The sequence below is a fragment of the Oncorhynchus clarkii genome, chromosome 20 (genome assembly GCF_045791955.1).
Source record: "Oncorhynchus clarkii lewisi isolate Uvic-CL-2024 chromosome 20, UVic_Ocla_1.0, whole genome shotgun sequence".
NCBI classification, from domain to species: Eukaryota; Metazoa; Chordata; class Actinopteri; order Salmoniformes; family Salmonidae; genus Oncorhynchus; species Oncorhynchus clarkii.
Genome location: NC_092166.1, coordinates 16,059,851 through 16,077,343, shown reverse-complemented (window position 1 = coordinate 16,077,343; position 17,493 = coordinate 16,059,851). Strand labels below are relative to the sequence as shown.

Here is a 17,493-nt window from a genome sequence, read left to right as displayed (position 1 = left end):
GCCCCATGCACTCTACCCTATTGAGGTATAACTCTGGACAGTCCTTCCTAAATGAATACATTTCAATAGAAGAGCTTTTATTTTGCAGTAATATAACATATGGCTGAAGTAGCTGTGATGTAAATAATTGTTATTCTTGTTCCACAGGAGATTTGCCCAGAATGGGTTTTCCCGTATACATAAGTGGAGTTTTCAGCATTTTAAAAGAAATGGCAAATCAATTAAGAAAAAATATTGAAGTAATAGGGCACTTCTGGTATCACAGGTCTGAGTGGGTTCCAGAATAGTAGCCTGATTTGTGTATCTTCATGGTCATGTACACCACAGCAGAATATGCATTGCTTTGGTAATCAACTATTTCCTGTTAAAGAGAAAATACTTACCTCGTTGTCATTCTGCTCTCCAACAGTTCTGGTGGACATGTCATGCACCCCTTTTGAGTGTCTTTCACTGACCTGTCTCTGCTCCCAATAAAATTAATATTGACATGTCATAAGGGGTTAAATAATCTGCAAGCAACTATCAAAGAATGAAAACAAATGGATTTACAGGTGCTCCTTGGAATGCGTTAAGGGGGACCCTTTTTTTTTAACAAGGACTACCAGGCCTACATCAGATTGTGCAGGTCTAAACAGCTATGCTATATCATCTGCACATTAATTACATGTCTTGCAAATTGTTTAGTTAATCAGGTTTATATTTGTTTTAAAGAGTATAAGTGACACAATATAAATTAATAGCCTACTACCAGTGGCAACTGGGGTGAATAATTTCTTTTAGTTTGCGTGGCGAGGGCGGAACGTATGACGTTGTCAGCTGAAGCTTGGAGGTGTTATTTGTTCCTTCCCGTCGAAGAGCGAAAGGAGGCTAGAAAGGGGAAGATTTAACGATTACATAGACCATTTTCATACGGTTTCAATTACACAAAACAACGGCAGAGGAAGGTTGACACAGGACCCAGTGGCCATGGCATATGCATACCTTTTCAAATACATCATTATCGGAGACACAGGTAAGCACTAGTCAATAGCAGCAAATATTGCTAACGGTAGTTAGCAAGAAGATATCTTTTATTTCCGCAGTGTTGGAGAGTCCAATGTGACGTGGTAAAAGCGGGGACGCGGGAGGTGGGATGACTGACAGATTTCTCGCTTGCAAACGTCGTTAATAGCTTGTCATTAACGTGACATAATCCTCCCAAAAAATTCCCACCTTACATCGCATAATGTTGTGGTCAACTAGTAGCGTGTTAATTTAGCAACATATCCAACAAGCCGACTGCCTATTGTCCTTCGGTTGTGCACTGAGGGTGGGGGTGCTAAGCTAGTTTTGCTACTTAGCCTATTAGCTAGCAAGGTAACGTTAACGTTGGCAAAGTAGCTGTTTACAGCGACATAAAAAAACAGCTAGTTTGACAGGTTCTCTACAACATGGGCGTCAGCACTGGCTATGTCAGTCACTTGGACAGAGTCAAGCCAAGGTTTTGGGCTGTCTGTTTTTTTGTTGTTGCGCTGTTGTATTGCTAGGCCACAAGCACCAAGCGCCCTCCCTCGAAATGGCGTTTTACCTACTTTTTTGTACGGTTGCCTACTACGGCAGTATTCTAGTTTAGCTGTTTATGCTCGTGTTGTTAAAATGTACTTTTACACGGGTGTTATGTTAATGAGGTTAAGCAGTTCACTGTCGTTTGTTTACCTAGACGAGGCGGACTGAGTAGGTTTCCCAAATATTGTGGATGCTGCCAAAGCCAACCTACATTTTTGTCCAGATAATTTATTGCAGGTTGCATTAGAAGCAGGCGACGTAGGTACTTGTTTATCAAAAACAGTACAACTATGTGCATCTTATTTGATTAGATCTGTTATACATCTATTGGTCAACCCGGATCCTTGAAATATATAGACTTGAAATAGCCTAATAGCAGCACCGCTTGCTATGCATATTACCCAGGGAAAACGAGGGATACTGAGATGACCTATCTCTCTGACTACAGATTGACAGTGTTTGATTCTGAGAAATAAACACATGTACCTGGTTGGCATCTCAAGACCACAGGGGGAATGTTGTGATGCTAAGACTTCCATCACTTCAGTTTATTAATTGATCAATAAGGCTTGTACATTCAAAGGGTACATGCTGCCTTTTTTGAAAAGTACCAATTTACTGTGGTTTATTCTGTTTGAAAGTATCAGTGAAGGGAAGTGTACCCTGTTTGCAGGAAGGCCAATAACAGATTAAGCAGCATGCTCCCCTGCATTTCTCTGAGATGAAAGGGCAGAATTTTACTTGAACCAGACTATTTGCTTACAGGACCACATATCATATTTAGCTTGTTTCAAACTGGAGACATCATTTCCAACCCAAAACAGTGGTCAGCATTTGGGAGTACAAATCTGTCAGTGCATTTTTCCCAGGCTACATCCAGCAGAGTTTTCCCCCTTGTTTTATTTGTATAATTAATAGGGTCAGGACGATACCAGTATCGCGATACTCGTTAGTATTGTGGTTAGGAAAGAAAACACGAAGGGATTACACATCAAGAAAAACAGCCCTAATGTGGAAACAAACATCATGTTGTCATCGAGTCACATTTATTTTCTAAACTATAGCACACAATATTTTACATACAGTAGGTTTTTAAAGGACCAAAGAGTTTGGTCTGCTTTGTTTTCATTTCTGCCATGGAATTTTTTTGCCATACTGGTATCGTCACAGCTCTAGTTGCAACACTGCAGACCTGTCATCGCCCTGGCTTCACTGGGGGCCATCATGTGACCCCCTGCAACCCAAGCTGTTGATCATTCAGTGTTTTCACATTACCCACTCACATTCTACATGACTTTGCTGTTTAGTTATGGCTATCCCAGCTGTTCAAGCAGTTAGATATAGTCTACGCTATGTGGTTGGTAACTTGGCTAGATGAGGTGATAGTTGAGAAACCCCTATCCAAAAGGATGCATTATTTCTCAGCCTCCATACCATAAACCGTAGTTTTCACCTGAATCAAAATCCAGTTGTACACCTCTTCCTGCCCAATCAAATGCAGTATTTCAATTAGTGATGGGGGGGGGGGTGTAATTAGGCTAGTCTTTGATTTGGCACCCCTGTCTAATTGCTGTTGCTTTAAGATAATGACCTGACCACTAAAGAACCAGATGGACTATCTATTCAGTGCTAGAGGCTGATTGTCTAGCAGGTACACAGTTAAAAGGGTGACAGCTTTGTTTTGTTACATCCTTCTCATGATGTCTTCTATCACCCTGACTCCCCTGCCTAGCAACGGTGGTGGTAACCCATAGAAACACTAATGATAGCCTTCTCTGGTGTCCTAAAGGTTTCACCTGTTTGCATTATAACCATACAGTGCAGGACACATGTTTTCACAGGTCCCTCCTCCACGATATGGCAGTGTGTTTCACTGTCACGATTGACTTTTCTTTTATTCACACAGGCGCACGCCACACATTATATTTAGGTGTAATTTGTAATAAATGGAGTTAGCCGCCCATCATTAGGCTAATTATTGCATTCATTATGGTCAGTGCTACCTGGGAATATCTTTGTTTCATCACACCAAACAACCTCATGAGTCATGACATTTGTGTGTTGACATTTTTGATAAAATGTCCATCCCTATCAGGAGCTTCATCATCATGTTGACAGTGCCTCGAACACAGGTCCTCCTAAAGAAACAAGCTTGAGGAGGAAATGGCTCATCTTAACCACTGATCCAGGATCGGATAACACTATCTCACCCTGGACCATTGAGGGAATAAAACGATATCTCACCCTGAATGTGTTTTAATGCATCCTCTACCTACCCCAGAAAAATATGACAACCAGAATTCTACTTGTTTGACAAGCCTCTTGGCTTCAGCAAGACTGACTATGAGCTTCTTTACCATTGTGTGTGTGTGGGTGTAGTCAGAGGGCTGTAGGGCCTGATACAGTCTGACATTTTTATCTCATTAAATTACCCTCCTTATGTAATTTTTTGTTCTCTGACACATCATATCAAAGACTGGGATTCAACTTCTTTAATGTGTGTGTGCGACCAGATGTGTTGTTGGTTTTCCAACGTGTGTGTGTGTGACTGGCTAAATGATGTTAGTTATGCAGACAGAGTGCCTATTTGTTCCTGTGTGTGCCTCTGTTTAACTGTGCATGTTTGTTTTACAGGTGTGGGGAAATCATGCCTATTATTACAGTTCACAGACAAGCGGTTTCAGCCGGTGCACGACCTCACTATCGGTAAGGCTCCTCTATATTCATTATAACGTTTAACAACGACCGTGATTGAAATGTATCCTGCCTCTGCACTGCCTAGCTGCACTGGAGGGTCCTCAATTAAATCATCTATGCTCAGCTCAGATCTCCACGTCCAGGTTCTTGGCATGAACCTTTTTAGACATTTGTCTGAGAGCTCAGGTCACTTGCCCCTCCCCCAAAAAAGGTATAACACCATGGGCCAAAAAAGGTGACAAATTGAGTTGTATGATTTATTTTTATTTTATTTCACCTTTATTTAACCAGGTAGGCAAGTTGAGAACAAGTTCTCATTTACAATTGCGACCTGGCCAAGATAAAGCGAAGCAGTTCGACACATACGACACAGTTACACATGGAATAAACAAACATACAGTCAATAATACAGTAGAAACAAGTCTATATACGATGTGAGCAAATGAGGTGAGATAAGGGAGGTAAAGGCAAAAAAGGCCATGGTGGTAAAGTAAATACAATATAGCAAGTAAAACACTGGAATGGTAGATTTGCAGTGGAAGAATGTGCAAAGTAGAAATAAAAATAATGGGGTGACGCAAGGACCCACTTCACAAAATAACATTCATTATTTTCACTTGTATTGACAATATAAGGCTGCTGGTCTCTGATCCCATGCATTATATCTCCTGCCGTTGTGGCCTTGAGCAAGGCTCTTACCCCCCCCACAAAGTGAAATACTGCACTGATATGCTACTGTATAAAACACGTGATCCGTCAACCCTCCATTTGGAGAGCTGCTGGGTGTAAAGGCTTTGTTCCAATTCTGATTGGCGCAGCCTAATTGTTTCCATGTTGTGATCTCCATATCGGACTTTTCTTTAGTTGCCCCGGGCAAGCGGACAAGCGTTAATGTCACGCCTTGCCCTTGTCTTAATTAATTTCTTAATATTTTCATCACTCCTCTGGTCTAACCTCTGACGATGAGGGAGATGGATTTTATTTTAGCTTGCTAGCTACTTCCAGACACAAATAACAGAACACCTCACTCTTAACACAAATGTTTGGCCAGTGCCTGTCTGCCTCCTCTACTACACTGTGTCAACTCTAACCATTAGTCACCATAGGCTTTTAGGGTGTTTCTGTGGTGGAGGCAGGGGAGGGGTTCTAGAACAGTGTTTCCCAAACCCAGACCAGCACCCCCCCCCCCCCCCCCCCCCCCCCCCCCCGCTGATTCAAATAACCAACTAATCATCAATCTAGTGCTAGGGCAACCATGGTCTTGGTGGTTAGGGTTAGTGGGTTATGGTTAATAGGGCTAGTGATTAAAGTTAGTTTGGGGTTTAGGATTACACCTCATGATTAGCGCCAAGGTTTTTACCATACCACATGACCTGACCAGGCTACACTCTGACTAGAGTCAATGAAGTTGACATTTTAAAAAATGTTTAGGCTAAATTTAGGGTAGGGACATCCCAAGGATCCCTTATAGTACTAACCATTCATGATTTCCATTGAATCTTGGTATTAGTGTTTTCATGCAAATGAGTTGTAGACTGACTGTGTCCTTGTGGTGGGTGTGTCTTTCCCAGGTGTGGAGTTTGGGGCGCGGATGATCACCATAGATGGTAAACAGATCAAGCTGCAGATCTGGGACACGGTAAGATACCTGCCCTGTTTCACATTGAACAGATATGATTCTTTACCTGAACACACGATACAGTCGACTCCTGATACATGCAGCAGTGTGAGACAGTTCTCATATCAGTTGTCAACTACTGCATGCAGTTCAATCATAAAGAATGTAGTCAATGTACTGTTGAAGTGATACAGGTTCATTCTGCCAATTAAACAGTTTATACTTGGCTTATCTCAAGTGCACTTATCAGGGGTCGACTGTAATCGTGATATTCTCGGGAAATACTCTTCGGTACATCGGTATCTTATCGGTGATAAGGAGATTTTTAAATCTTGGAGTCAAAAGGCTATAGTCTACTATTGAACATTCAACTCTTGTAATGAAGCAGCAAAAAAAATGTATTTTTCAAACATTTACCAAAATGCAGTTTACAGGAAAACACTGTTTTAAACAGTACGCATAATGAGAGTGGTTCCATAATGAAAATATCTGTTAGAACGAGGGGGAGTCTAATATGACTAGGATGGGTTGCTAATATGACTAGGATGGGTTGCTAATATGACTAGGATGGGTTGCTAATATGACTAGGATTGTGACTTTGGTTTCTGGACAACAAAAGTTGACCAATAGAACCACAGAGAAATGCTGATTTGATGGCCTGAAGTCTTTTTTTCTAAAATACCTGCCTCCACTTTTCTATGGCTGGATTTCGGCTAGGCTACTTTGAAGCAAGGTAAGACATGACTCATAATATGAAGTAAAGTAAAACGTTCAGGTTTCAAACAATCACTGCCTCAAGCTCACGTTGCAAAGTGGTGGTGACGCGCTGATAGCCTGCATACTGTTGACTATAGCCTAGGCACTCGAATAACAAATGGGAGGCGTGCTTTAATTACCAGTTTAGATTGAGATGGCCACGATTAAAAATAGCTACTGTCAAAACAGTTTAACATGCGATTGCATTTTAGAAATGTTATGTTGCTTAATGCCTGGGCTTACAAAAGCACATTTCAGTCCAGTACCAGCTCTTTGAGCAGCTGCTCTAGGGCTGTCTGATGGGTGATACAGCGCAGTGTTCAACACCATAGTGTCCTCCAAGCTCATCACTAAGCTAAGGACCCTGGGTCTGAAAACCTCCCTCTGCAACTGGATCCTGGGCTTCCTGACAGACCGTCCCCGGGTGGTGTGGGTAGGCAACAACACAGCTGGCCCTCAACATGGGCCCCTTGGGGGTGCGTGCTTAGTACCCTCCTGTACTCCCTGTTCAACCACGACTGCGTTGCCAAGCACGACTCCAACACCGTTAAGTTTGCTGATGACACAACGGTGGTAGGCCTGATCACCGACGACAATGAGACAACAGCCTCTCCCTCAATGTCAGCAAGGAGCTGATTGTGGACTACAGAAAAAGGAGGGCCGAGCACACCCCCATTCACATTGACAGGGCTGTAGTGGAGCTGGTCGAGATCTTCAAGTTCCTCTGTGTCCACATCACTTAGTATCTATCATGGTCCACACACATCAACACAGTCATGAAAAGGGTAGAATAATTTCTCTTCCCCCTCAGGAGCTGAAATGATTTGGTATGGACCCTCAGATACTCAGTTCTACAGCTGCACCATTTGAGAGTATCTTGACTGGCTCCATGACTGCTTGGTATGACAATTACTGCCATCTGACCGTAAGGCGCTGCAGAGGTTAGTGAGTACGGCCCATTGGGGCCGAGCTCCCTTCCTTCTAGGACCTCTGACTCCAGCCACCCAAGTCATAGATTATTCTCTCTGCTACCGCACGGCAAGCGGTACCAATACACCAAGTCTGGAACCAACAGGACCATGAACAGCTTCTACCCCCAAGTCATAAGGCTGTTAAATAGTTAGTCCGGGTGGCTATTGGTTAACTATTTAACTATCTGCATTGACCCTTTTTGCACTAACTTCTTTTGGACTCATCACATGCTACTGTTTCTGTCCTGTTGCCTAGTCACTTTATTCCTAGCTATATGTACATACCTACCTCAATTATCTCGTACCTCTGCACATCAACTCAGGAATGGTACCCCGTGTATAAAGACATGTTATCGTTACTTATTGTTTACTTTTATTATTACGTGTTACTTTTCTATTGTCTTTTCTCTCTGCGTTGTTGAGAAGGCTCCATATGTAAAAATTTCACTGCTAGTCTGCACCTCTTGTTTATGAAATATGTGACAAATAAATTGGAGTTTGATTTGATAGGCTATTCCGCTCCTCAAACTAGGCTCTGTATGCTGTGCGCATGTGATAAATAAGGTGCATGACGACTAACACACACCGGAATTTTTAATTACACTAAATTATACAAATTAACCTATAGACTGATAAGCATGACCAGTCAAATGTGTTTTCAGTGCCTAGCCAATTAGCCGTTAACCATTTAACATCCCTAATTAGGAGTAAAGATTGAAGTGTTAATTAGGGTTTCTCAGTGTGCCCTACTGTTAATTATGTGGGATTCCCTGTGCTTTGCTAGGGCCCATTAAAATCTGTTTACATTTTTTGGCCTGATTTTTTTAGAATTTACCCAAATTCCATATTTTTCCCCCATTTTGTTTTTCTAGGTTTCTTTTCATTTATCTATTTTGCTCTCTAAATCATACTTAAAATATATAGAACATCCAATTTGTAGTTCTTTAAGTACACAACACTGCTTAAACCACATGAGACTTTTGAGGTTTAGGAAAAATGTTTTTATTTTTGGGGGCGTGCAAAACAAATTGGCACTGGATTGATAAACTATCATCATATCGATCTGCCATAGGCTACTTTTGTAGTATATTTTTTTTTTGTTAAATTGAGGATATTTTTGGGGAAGCCTTTCCATATCTACCAGAAGAAGCTAATCATTACCATCATCACTGACGGTTACATAAAGTGTAGGCATACACGCACACCACACACACACACAGAGGCATTCCTGTGCCGTTGCAGGAAAATACACTGATGCCGTTTGTTCATGTCATATGATTAACTTGGGCAAATGTATTAATTTCAAGTTGAATATATTGTTGAATTCCATTTAAAAGTTTGGATTCCATGATTTCGTCCATTTTCTACTTAACCTGGATTTTATAGTGCCCTACTGACTGTGCTGAGGAAATATGAACACTACAGGATATGGTGATCTTGGTGTTAGTGTAGTATTTCTATTGGCCTGTAGGGGGAGACACAGTTCTATAAATAAGAATTGAATCTCTCAGCAGTAATTCTGATGGATGGTGCAAGTCGAGGCCCTATAGGCCTTTTGGCCTTCAGACCAAGCCAGCTGCTGTGTGCTTACTAGGCCACATGGCAACACAGGTGCATTTTGGTTGATGAAAAGGTAAGGCTGGAATTCAGCAGAAATAGATGCCAAGGGGGATAAGAATGGCAACCTTTGATTGGGCACTTTGGTAATCTAGCTTCCATTTTGAGAAATTACAATTTCACTTTTATATTTTCAAAACACCACTATGAATATACCCTCTTAGAATGGTCTGTGGCTTAGCTTACATCCCCAGACCACTACATGTTCACCCTGTCAAGACAGAGTTCAAATCAAACACAGGGCGTGGGTACGGCTGTGTAGCTGTATCAGTGTGTGTTCCGGCGTGTGTGTGTGAGCACAGGAGGAGGAGTAGGGAGGTACTGCCTGGCCTGGGAGTGATGTAATAGCCAAAATCTGCATTTCTGGTCTTCCTGTAACCTTTGAGATCCGGCAGATGGCAGGCATAAAGGTGTCATTCATCATTTATTCACAATGGCCTCCATTAGCTCCAACGTTAGCAGCTGCCTCAGGGGGACTGTTGCCACTGACTCACTGACTGGGCCTTATTGAATTCAAATGTGCTGCAGTGCTGGGCTGCCTGGTTCTCACTCACCTGCTGCCAGGCTGGAATTGATGTAGAACAGCATAGAGTAGGCCAAGGTACAACGACTGCTAGCCAGGGAACAGTGACAATGGCATCTATCTGCCTGCTGTTTTAACCCAACACTGAGTTTGGGGAGAGAGGTAGAATGTGGTATTGTGGGCTATAGTGGAACACAATGAGCCCCTTGTTTATGAGGACTCAGTCAGTCAGGTATGGGATGCAGAGAAAGAGAGGAGCCTTTTGTACACAGTGACAGGGGTTTGCCTGTGCTCTGCCTCTGCACAGGGAAAATCAGGAGGCTTGGCTCTCTGGTTGGGAATATCTACGGTGTTGGGAATCTATATGGATTAGGAGAAAGCTGCTGGAAAGCCTGGACTGGAGGAGTGTAGTAGGCACTAGGCAGGACATGCATGAGTAAAACATGGCTCGGGCCAGGAGTTTTTCAGGACATGGGCTCAGAAGAACCCCTGACCCTAGTAACACAGTACATCTGTGTTGGTATTTTGTCCAACACACCCTTGAGCACTTGAAGTAAGACTCCTTTAAGAGTAGTTGCTTTGTTCAGCTTACTACTACTTTGAAGTACTGCTGGCTCTTGTTTGTACCCTTTCTATGGGTTACTATGCTTCTGTGCTGAACTTTGTCTTTGCTTTAACAGAGCGTCTGTGTGTGTGTGTGTGTGTGTGTGTGTGTGTGTACTATGTCTGTTTGTCTTTGGCACTAATTGTGTGTGTGTGTCAGGCCGGCCAAGAGTCCTTCCGCTCCATCACCCGGTCTTACTACAGAGGGGCAGCTGGCGCCCTGCTCGTGTATGACATCACAAGGTCAGTCTGGTGGCCATTTTCTCCCCAGGTCTTATCTATGTAAACACTGGTCACTAAGTCTACCCTAGGATTTAGGACATGACTATTGCTCTTGAGAAATGTAAAAAAATATATATGTATATATATATATATATATATACATATTAGTTTGTTTAAGAGGAAAGGAAATGTTGTTTTCTTATCAAGTTCATTCAGTTTAACAATAGTTGGAGCTACTGAGATTTGTTTGTATAATACATTTTGGATGTAATTTAATCTCCCGCCCCAATGCCCTTATTTTGCTCATGTGGGTCAACTGTTGTTACAAAAGGGACCTACATTCACCTAATGAAGGACATGTTTATGCATTAGTTTACTAGGAAAGGAACATTTATTGTTCTTATGTTAAGTGTTGCTCAACTGTTTTTGTTTTAGAAGGGACACCTTCAACCACTTGACAACCTGGTTAGAGGACGCTCGCCAACATTCCAACTCCAACATGGTCATCATGCTCATTGGGAACAAGAGGTCAGATTCATCTCCCTGTCACTCATGGTTACCAAACAACCTAGTCATGGTTGTCATGGCTACTAAACAGGCTATGCCTCGAAGGTCTGAAATGCCAACCTTTCTTAATTTTGTCTTATCTTAAAGCATGGGTTATGTCAAGTCTAAATGGTGGATGTTTTGTGTTCTTTGCTTTCAAATGAAGGAAAGGAAAAAGTGGGAGGAAGCCATTTTTGACAATTGAGATACGCCCACCCAGTTCACAGCCCTGCTCCCTGTGTGCTCGTGTCTCCTCTAGTTAATGACATATCTCCTAACTGGAAAACGTAACCGAATGAATTAACATTTGCAATAAAACAGAGAGACACAAGACCATGCTAGCATAACAGGTCTATGGTAATGTGTGTGAAATACTAAATGTGTGTGGCGTTTTCCTCAAAGTGACCTGGAGTCCAGGAGAGAGGTGAAGAAGGAGGAGGGAGAGGCCTTCGCCAGAGAGCACGGCCTTATCTTCATGGAGACCTCCGCCAAGACCGCATCCAATGTAGAAGAGGTACCTCCTGCTCACACTAAATTGTGTGTGCATTTGTTTGTTTGAACTGACACGTTTGCCTATTAATATACCCACCTCTCAAACACTCCAACGCACACATACACATCTGTTCTTCAGTGTGCTGGGTAGCCAGGCTCTCTGAGGATTTAAGGCAGGGGGAGACTGGTTTATATAACCCCTCCCCCCAGCAGAAACCCCTGATATGATTCATTTGTCTCATTAGTGTCTCCTGAATCCTTCCGATACCTCTCCTCTCCCTCAGTGACGTGTACATCGCCTACATTCATAGCCTCCCCTCTGCTCTCCTGTCCTAAGTGACAGCCGAATGCCAATCAGGCTCCCATGCTACTACCGTATGCACTATATGGAGAGTAATGTGTTGAGGATAATGCTGGGTCCCTGGGTTATGCCCTGGGCCTCCATGGTCAGGTGGGGGAGCTCTGCCTCAGGCTGAGGGAAACCCATCTGTTGCTGTTAAACAATTTCATGTGTGAAGAGGCAGGGAGGTTAGAGGGGACCAGATCAGGCCAGAGCCTCCTGAGCTAAACTGAGGTGCACATTTACTTTCAGATTCTGAAGTAGGCCTCCGTCTGTGGTAAAAAGCTGAATTTACAGGCAGTATTTACTATAGATGGGCACCCTGGACTAGTCTCGCTTTTGAGGTGTACTTAATGATTATATAAGGCCTACCATGCTGTACATTCAGGCTAAAACTAAGGCTCTCTTTATACGTCTGCTTGCGATGTTTGTACAGCGGAGTGACGTAGATGTGTTATCTGTGGTAACAAGCCAGAGGCTAAACTCCTGTAAATCACACTCTTTTAGAACTTATTCAGTTAACGAGAACCACGTATATGGTTTGACTGGTCCAAGGCTTGATATCTTGCAGGGGAGTTTATCAGTTATTACAACGGTCACATCTAGATGTTGTGGATTTCAGCTCTGATCCTATACTGACTAGGCACTCTCTGTTTTCAGGCATTCATCAACACAGCGAAGGAGATCTACGAGAAGATCCAGGAGGGTGTCTTCGACATCAACAATGAGGTCATTTGACATGGGAGAGACACATTTGGTGTCCATTTTGTACACCGCAGCTTTGACAAAGACCATCTTCTTGACATGACTTGACTTCTTAGATTTAAGTCATCAACTGAGATATGGCCAAGTGGTCAAATGCCCTTGCTCCCTTCGTAGTGCTCTAAGCCCACGTCAGAAACAGAGTGACGAGGATAAAACCTTGACAGAGCAGACGTTGGATAAATCCTATTGGGGGGAAAAAAGACCCATTTGAAGGCCAGAAAGTCATTGTGTTAGCTTACTCTGTTACGAAGTCACATGCTCCTAGGAGACACTGCACCCATATTCATATTTTCGAGGCAGCCCCTCCACATCAGCTTATTTGTAGCGGTCCACACCCCATCTCTCTCCTCTAAAGAAAGGCAAGAAGAAGCAGAGCAGGTTCCAGTCTGCAGAGCCGAGCAAAACTTCCACTGTTTTTCCCTTCTCCCCTCCCTCTCTCCTTCCCTCTCTCCGCTAGCCCTGGCTGCTGGCCAGCGCATAAATTCCTCACATCCCACAAGGTTACAGCCAGCGTGAAGGAGGCGAGTCCCTGAGCAGCCGTTGGGTATGCTTTCTTTGAGAGGTAGTAAAGGGTAAAATAAGGGGGAGAGGGGGTGGGGGAAAGTGTGGCCAGGGACACGGTCCAAACCGCATCAGCTGACTGACGAGGGGGGAAGCCCTGGTCAGAATTCCCGTCGCTTGCTGGCAGGCGTCGTGAGAACCCCCCCCCCCTTCTCCACCCTCCTCCTCTTCCCTGAACACTATAAATGTGATTTAGAACGATTGAGTTGACTTAATAGCTACTACTGCTTAAAGCCACAGCAGCACAGGCTCACATTGGAGTGATGCCTTTTAGCCACTCTGAGTTCTCTTCAGCCAATAAAGGACTGGAGAGATGAAAGTGGGGCAATGGATGAAAGTGCCACTTGCTGGTGTGTGTGGGAGAGATGCTTACAAAAGAGTGTGCATGTGACTGTGAGCCAAAGAGAATTTGTCACCATTGATATTTATTGTTATATCCATTTCATCCACCCCAGAAAAACACAAACACTCAAACTCTAAATCGTCAAACCACACCTGACCATCATCACGTTCCATTTTCCTGACTAACCGTTTGCATGTTCTGGTTTTGTCTCGGCAGGCTAACGGCATTAAGATTGGGCCCCAGCACGCTGCCACCAACTCCACACTCTCCGGTAGCCAGGGGGGCCAACAGGCTGGAGGGGGATGCTGCTGAACACCCTGCCCCTCTGTCTCATACCCCCTCCCCCAACCACCCATCCTGCCCCTTGCGTTTCTTCTGGACTGGTCGGGCTCACTAACATTTTCTTAACCCCTCCCTCTACACAGCCTTGCCACAGGAGAGTCTAATTGTATACTCCATGACTGTCAGTCAAAATATACCAAGCAAAACACGTTAAAGTACCCCCGGTCCTGGGGCAAAAATGCTTGTCCTGCATTGGAGCCTGTCTGGGTTGTAGAATGGTAGGGTTTACTGTTACTATTGTGGCAGGATACTTTAGGATAAGGGTCTCATATCTATCTGTACGTCAAACAGGCAGGATGCTTTAGGATAGGGACTCATATCTATCTGTACATCTGTGAGCCAGTTGTGGATCATGTCTTTCTTTTTGACGTTTTGACTTAAAGCTGAATTGTATCGAACACTACAAGCTTGGTCATCAATTAGTATTTGAATTGGTTTCATGTGGGAGAAAGAAAGCTTTGGGAACGTGTGGTTAACGCAGAAGTTTGAAATAAAAGAGAAAAAGAAACGAGCAGCGGCCATGTCTGAAGTGAAGAAGCTAAAAGGAGAAAAAACAGGGCTGTTTTAATTCTGTATTTATCACTCACGTTCTGTGTATATATATATATATATATATATATATATATATATATAGTAATCCTTTCTTGCTTTGGTGTATGTTGACCGAGCTAGAATTCTTTGAATTTCCTGGAAAAATCTAGACTTTACGAATAGAGCTTGAAACTGCAACAGTATTGCTAAAAAACCTACTTGGACACCATTTTAAGATTGGACTTTTAGTTTGTCCTGCCATCTGCCTCCCCCCTCCCCTCGCTATCTCTCTGTGCCCTAGATCTGCTATGACTGTGTATGGAAACTTTGGCTCAATATTCTGCATCTTATCTATTTTAATGCCAAAATGTTGTTTACCTGTGTTCAATAACCACAAACCCCAGAATTTGATCACCTCTACTCTGGAAAGGGATCTCAGCTGTTTGCCTTAACGAAAAGATTGGGACAGCAGAAAAACAATAGAAAAAAATAATCAGGTTGCAAAGGAATCATTCCACTAACTACATATGCATAGTCTTATACATGCACAGCACATACACAGCACTTTTTTTTTTTTTTTTTTACATTCAAACATGTGTTGCATACATTCAGACATTCTCTAAATCACTGGTTCTCAACCCAGGTCCTGGGGACCCAAAGGGGTGCACATGTTTTCTTTTTGAACTACACACCTGACTCTAATTATCGAAGCCTGATGATGAGTTGGTCATTTGACTCAGGTGTGCAGTGTTATGGCAAAAACAGAACTGTACACTCCTTTGGATCACCAGGACCAGGATTGAGAACCCCTGCTCTAAATGTGTGTATGTATACACGTATATTAAGAAAGTACATGCATTCCTAAATGCATACATGTGTACCTACATGCGCACACAGTTTTCTATTTATACATACAAGTCTGCATGCATACATATTTTCTCTTCAGGATTTTGTTTTCCAAGCAGTCCGCTGTGGAGCATCAGTGCAGAGCAGCGTTTTCCTGTAGGTGTGAGTGGCTGTGTAAAGCCTTGCTTTCTTTGGCAGTGCGTTCTGTTAGTAGATATTATGGTGAACATCGCGTCTGTTGTAAGAGCGGCGCGGGAAAAGCCGAACCTGGAGTGTCTGTGACCCCCCCCCCGACGTTTGCTGTGTTGGTTTTTCTTAAAAATAAAAAAAATGCTATCACAAATAATAAATTATAAAATGAAATATAAATTTATGTGGAAGAAATGTGCAATGTTTAAACTTACATTTTGTAATTTCCTTTTTAGAGTTGACGTTTTGCATTTTGCATCTCCCTATAGTACTTTTCTGAGTGTCTGTGTTGGTATATGAATGAAACGATTATATATGGATCCATACTGTATTGTATCTCTTGATTTATCAATTTATAAAGTGAAGCATGTGTCCTCAGAGCTGCCTGGAGTTTTGGAATTCCTGTAAGATCATGCAGCATCCTCATAACCAAAGGGGTGCACCTTTTGTTTTTTCCTCATAGCACACTACACAGCTGATTCAAATAATCAACTAATAATCAAGCTTTAATCGTTTTAATCAGCTGTGTAGTTTTATGGCAAAAAAAAACTAAATGTGCACCCCTTGGGGTCCCCAGGACTGAGTTTGGGAAACACTTTCATACAGGCTTGGTTCTGAAATGATCACTGCACCCTTTCCATGTACTTATCATAGTCCAAAATGGGTACCCCTACACACAGCAGTGTTCTAGAATATTGGACTGTTGGCGTTCATACTTTCTGAATATTTCAGCAAGGCTCAAGCAATTTCTCCAAATGTCAACACATTCAAATGAATAGAGGATGCATACTGGAGCCGAGTTGGTTGGTAATTGTGGGGAGGAGCACGTTTGGGCTTTGCATCCTCAGATGGTGCAGAGCTGCGAAGCTACTGTATGTCTGGACTATGATTTACACATTAAAATATTAACACTAAGGTTAAAGGGGCATATGCACCCAGTACCAATTCAACTGGCTTTTTAAACACACTTTGCTCTGTGTTACACGTGTTTCAGGTAGGCCTTGATACTTTTCAGGTGATATTCAATTGAAAGTGTGATTTAATTTCTAGGTCTCCTATGTCGTTATGAAATAATTCCACATATGGATATTTCACCTTATTTGTGTGCTTTAGTCTATTATAAAATAAACACTGCTCTGGGCCTGGTTTCCCAAAAGCATTCTAAGGCTAAGTTCATCCTTAGAACCATATGATCCTATAGTTCAAACAATCAATTAATTCTTAATATGCTTTTGGGAAACCGGCCCAGTGCGCAAGGTTTGTCAAATAGGCCAACAGCAAATCAAAAATCAATGTTGGGTGGGGGTGCATTGCAGTCAGATATAGTTCATGAGATATATTCTTTACTCATCATCCCCATTAGATCCCTTAACATTAGGATGTAACCTGAAATTGTTTTTTGATGGTAGTCACGCACAGCAACAGCTTATGATGTTATAGGTGAGATCACATGATCAAATCCTTACAATTCTCATGACCTACTTTTGAAAGCAGTAAAGAATGGAAATGTGAAAACGGAAAAGCTTGTGTTGAACAGATTAGTGAACCCTCTGAAACGATAGTAGTATGCCTGCTGCATGAATTGTATTAACTGTTTCAAAAATATAAGTTTGATTTTAGTGAATGCAATTCAAGTAGTGTGACCTTCACGATAGCCTTCTCTCATGCAAATTAAACCCACAAACGCAAAGGACATTTATATTTTTAAATACATGCTCTATTAAATTATGTTCCGAAGACTGCAAAATGTTTAAGTGATCCATTGGAATATTTACACGCTTATATTCATCACCACATACACATGTAAACACAAAAATATATACAGTCGATTTGAGAGGACATTTATTTGGTCATACAGAAAGTGGATGCTCCTTTAAATACAGTACTCCTGTGGGGCAGGTTGTTATGCTAAGCAAATGAATGACCGCGCAGAGGATTTGCGGGTTACTTGCCCGATGATTCCTCTGTAGTGTTCATCAAGGATGA

The 17,493-nt window shown here is 42.5% G+C and overlaps 1 protein-coding gene across 1 annotated transcript; it reads left to right on the top strand.

Moving 5' to 3' along the window:
- Window positions 1-792: 792 nt before the first annotated feature.
- On the top strand, window positions 793-15,831 carry LOC139376007 (ras-related protein Rab-2A). Its single transcript, XM_071118039.1, has 8 exons — window positions 793-1,012; window positions 4,180-4,251; window positions 5,814-5,881; window positions 10,491-10,573; window positions 10,988-11,080; window positions 11,501-11,612; window positions 12,591-12,659; window positions 13,816-15,831. Exons 1-8 carry the CDS (start codon window positions 967-969, stop codon window positions 13,909-13,911), a joined length of 639 nt encoding a protein of 212 aa, XP_070974140.1. The 5' UTR covers window positions 793-966; the 3' UTR covers window positions 13,912-15,831.
- The last annotated feature ends 1,662 nt before the right edge of the window (window positions 15,832-17,493 follow it).

Bases quoted from the DNA above. Each gene is read 5' to 3' on its own strand.
- LOC139376007 (XM_071118039.1), top strand. From the start codon at position 967: ATGGCATATGCATACCTTTTCAAATACATCATTATCGGAGACACAG. The intron at 5,882-10,490 runs GTAAGATACCTG...TGTGTGTGTCAG, and splicing joins AGCTGCAGATCTGGGACACG to GCCGGCCAAGAGTCCTTCCG. The intron at 10,574-10,987 runs GTCAGTCTGGTG...TTTTTGTTTTAG, and splicing joins CTCGTGTATGACATCACAAG to AAGGGACACCTTCAACCACT.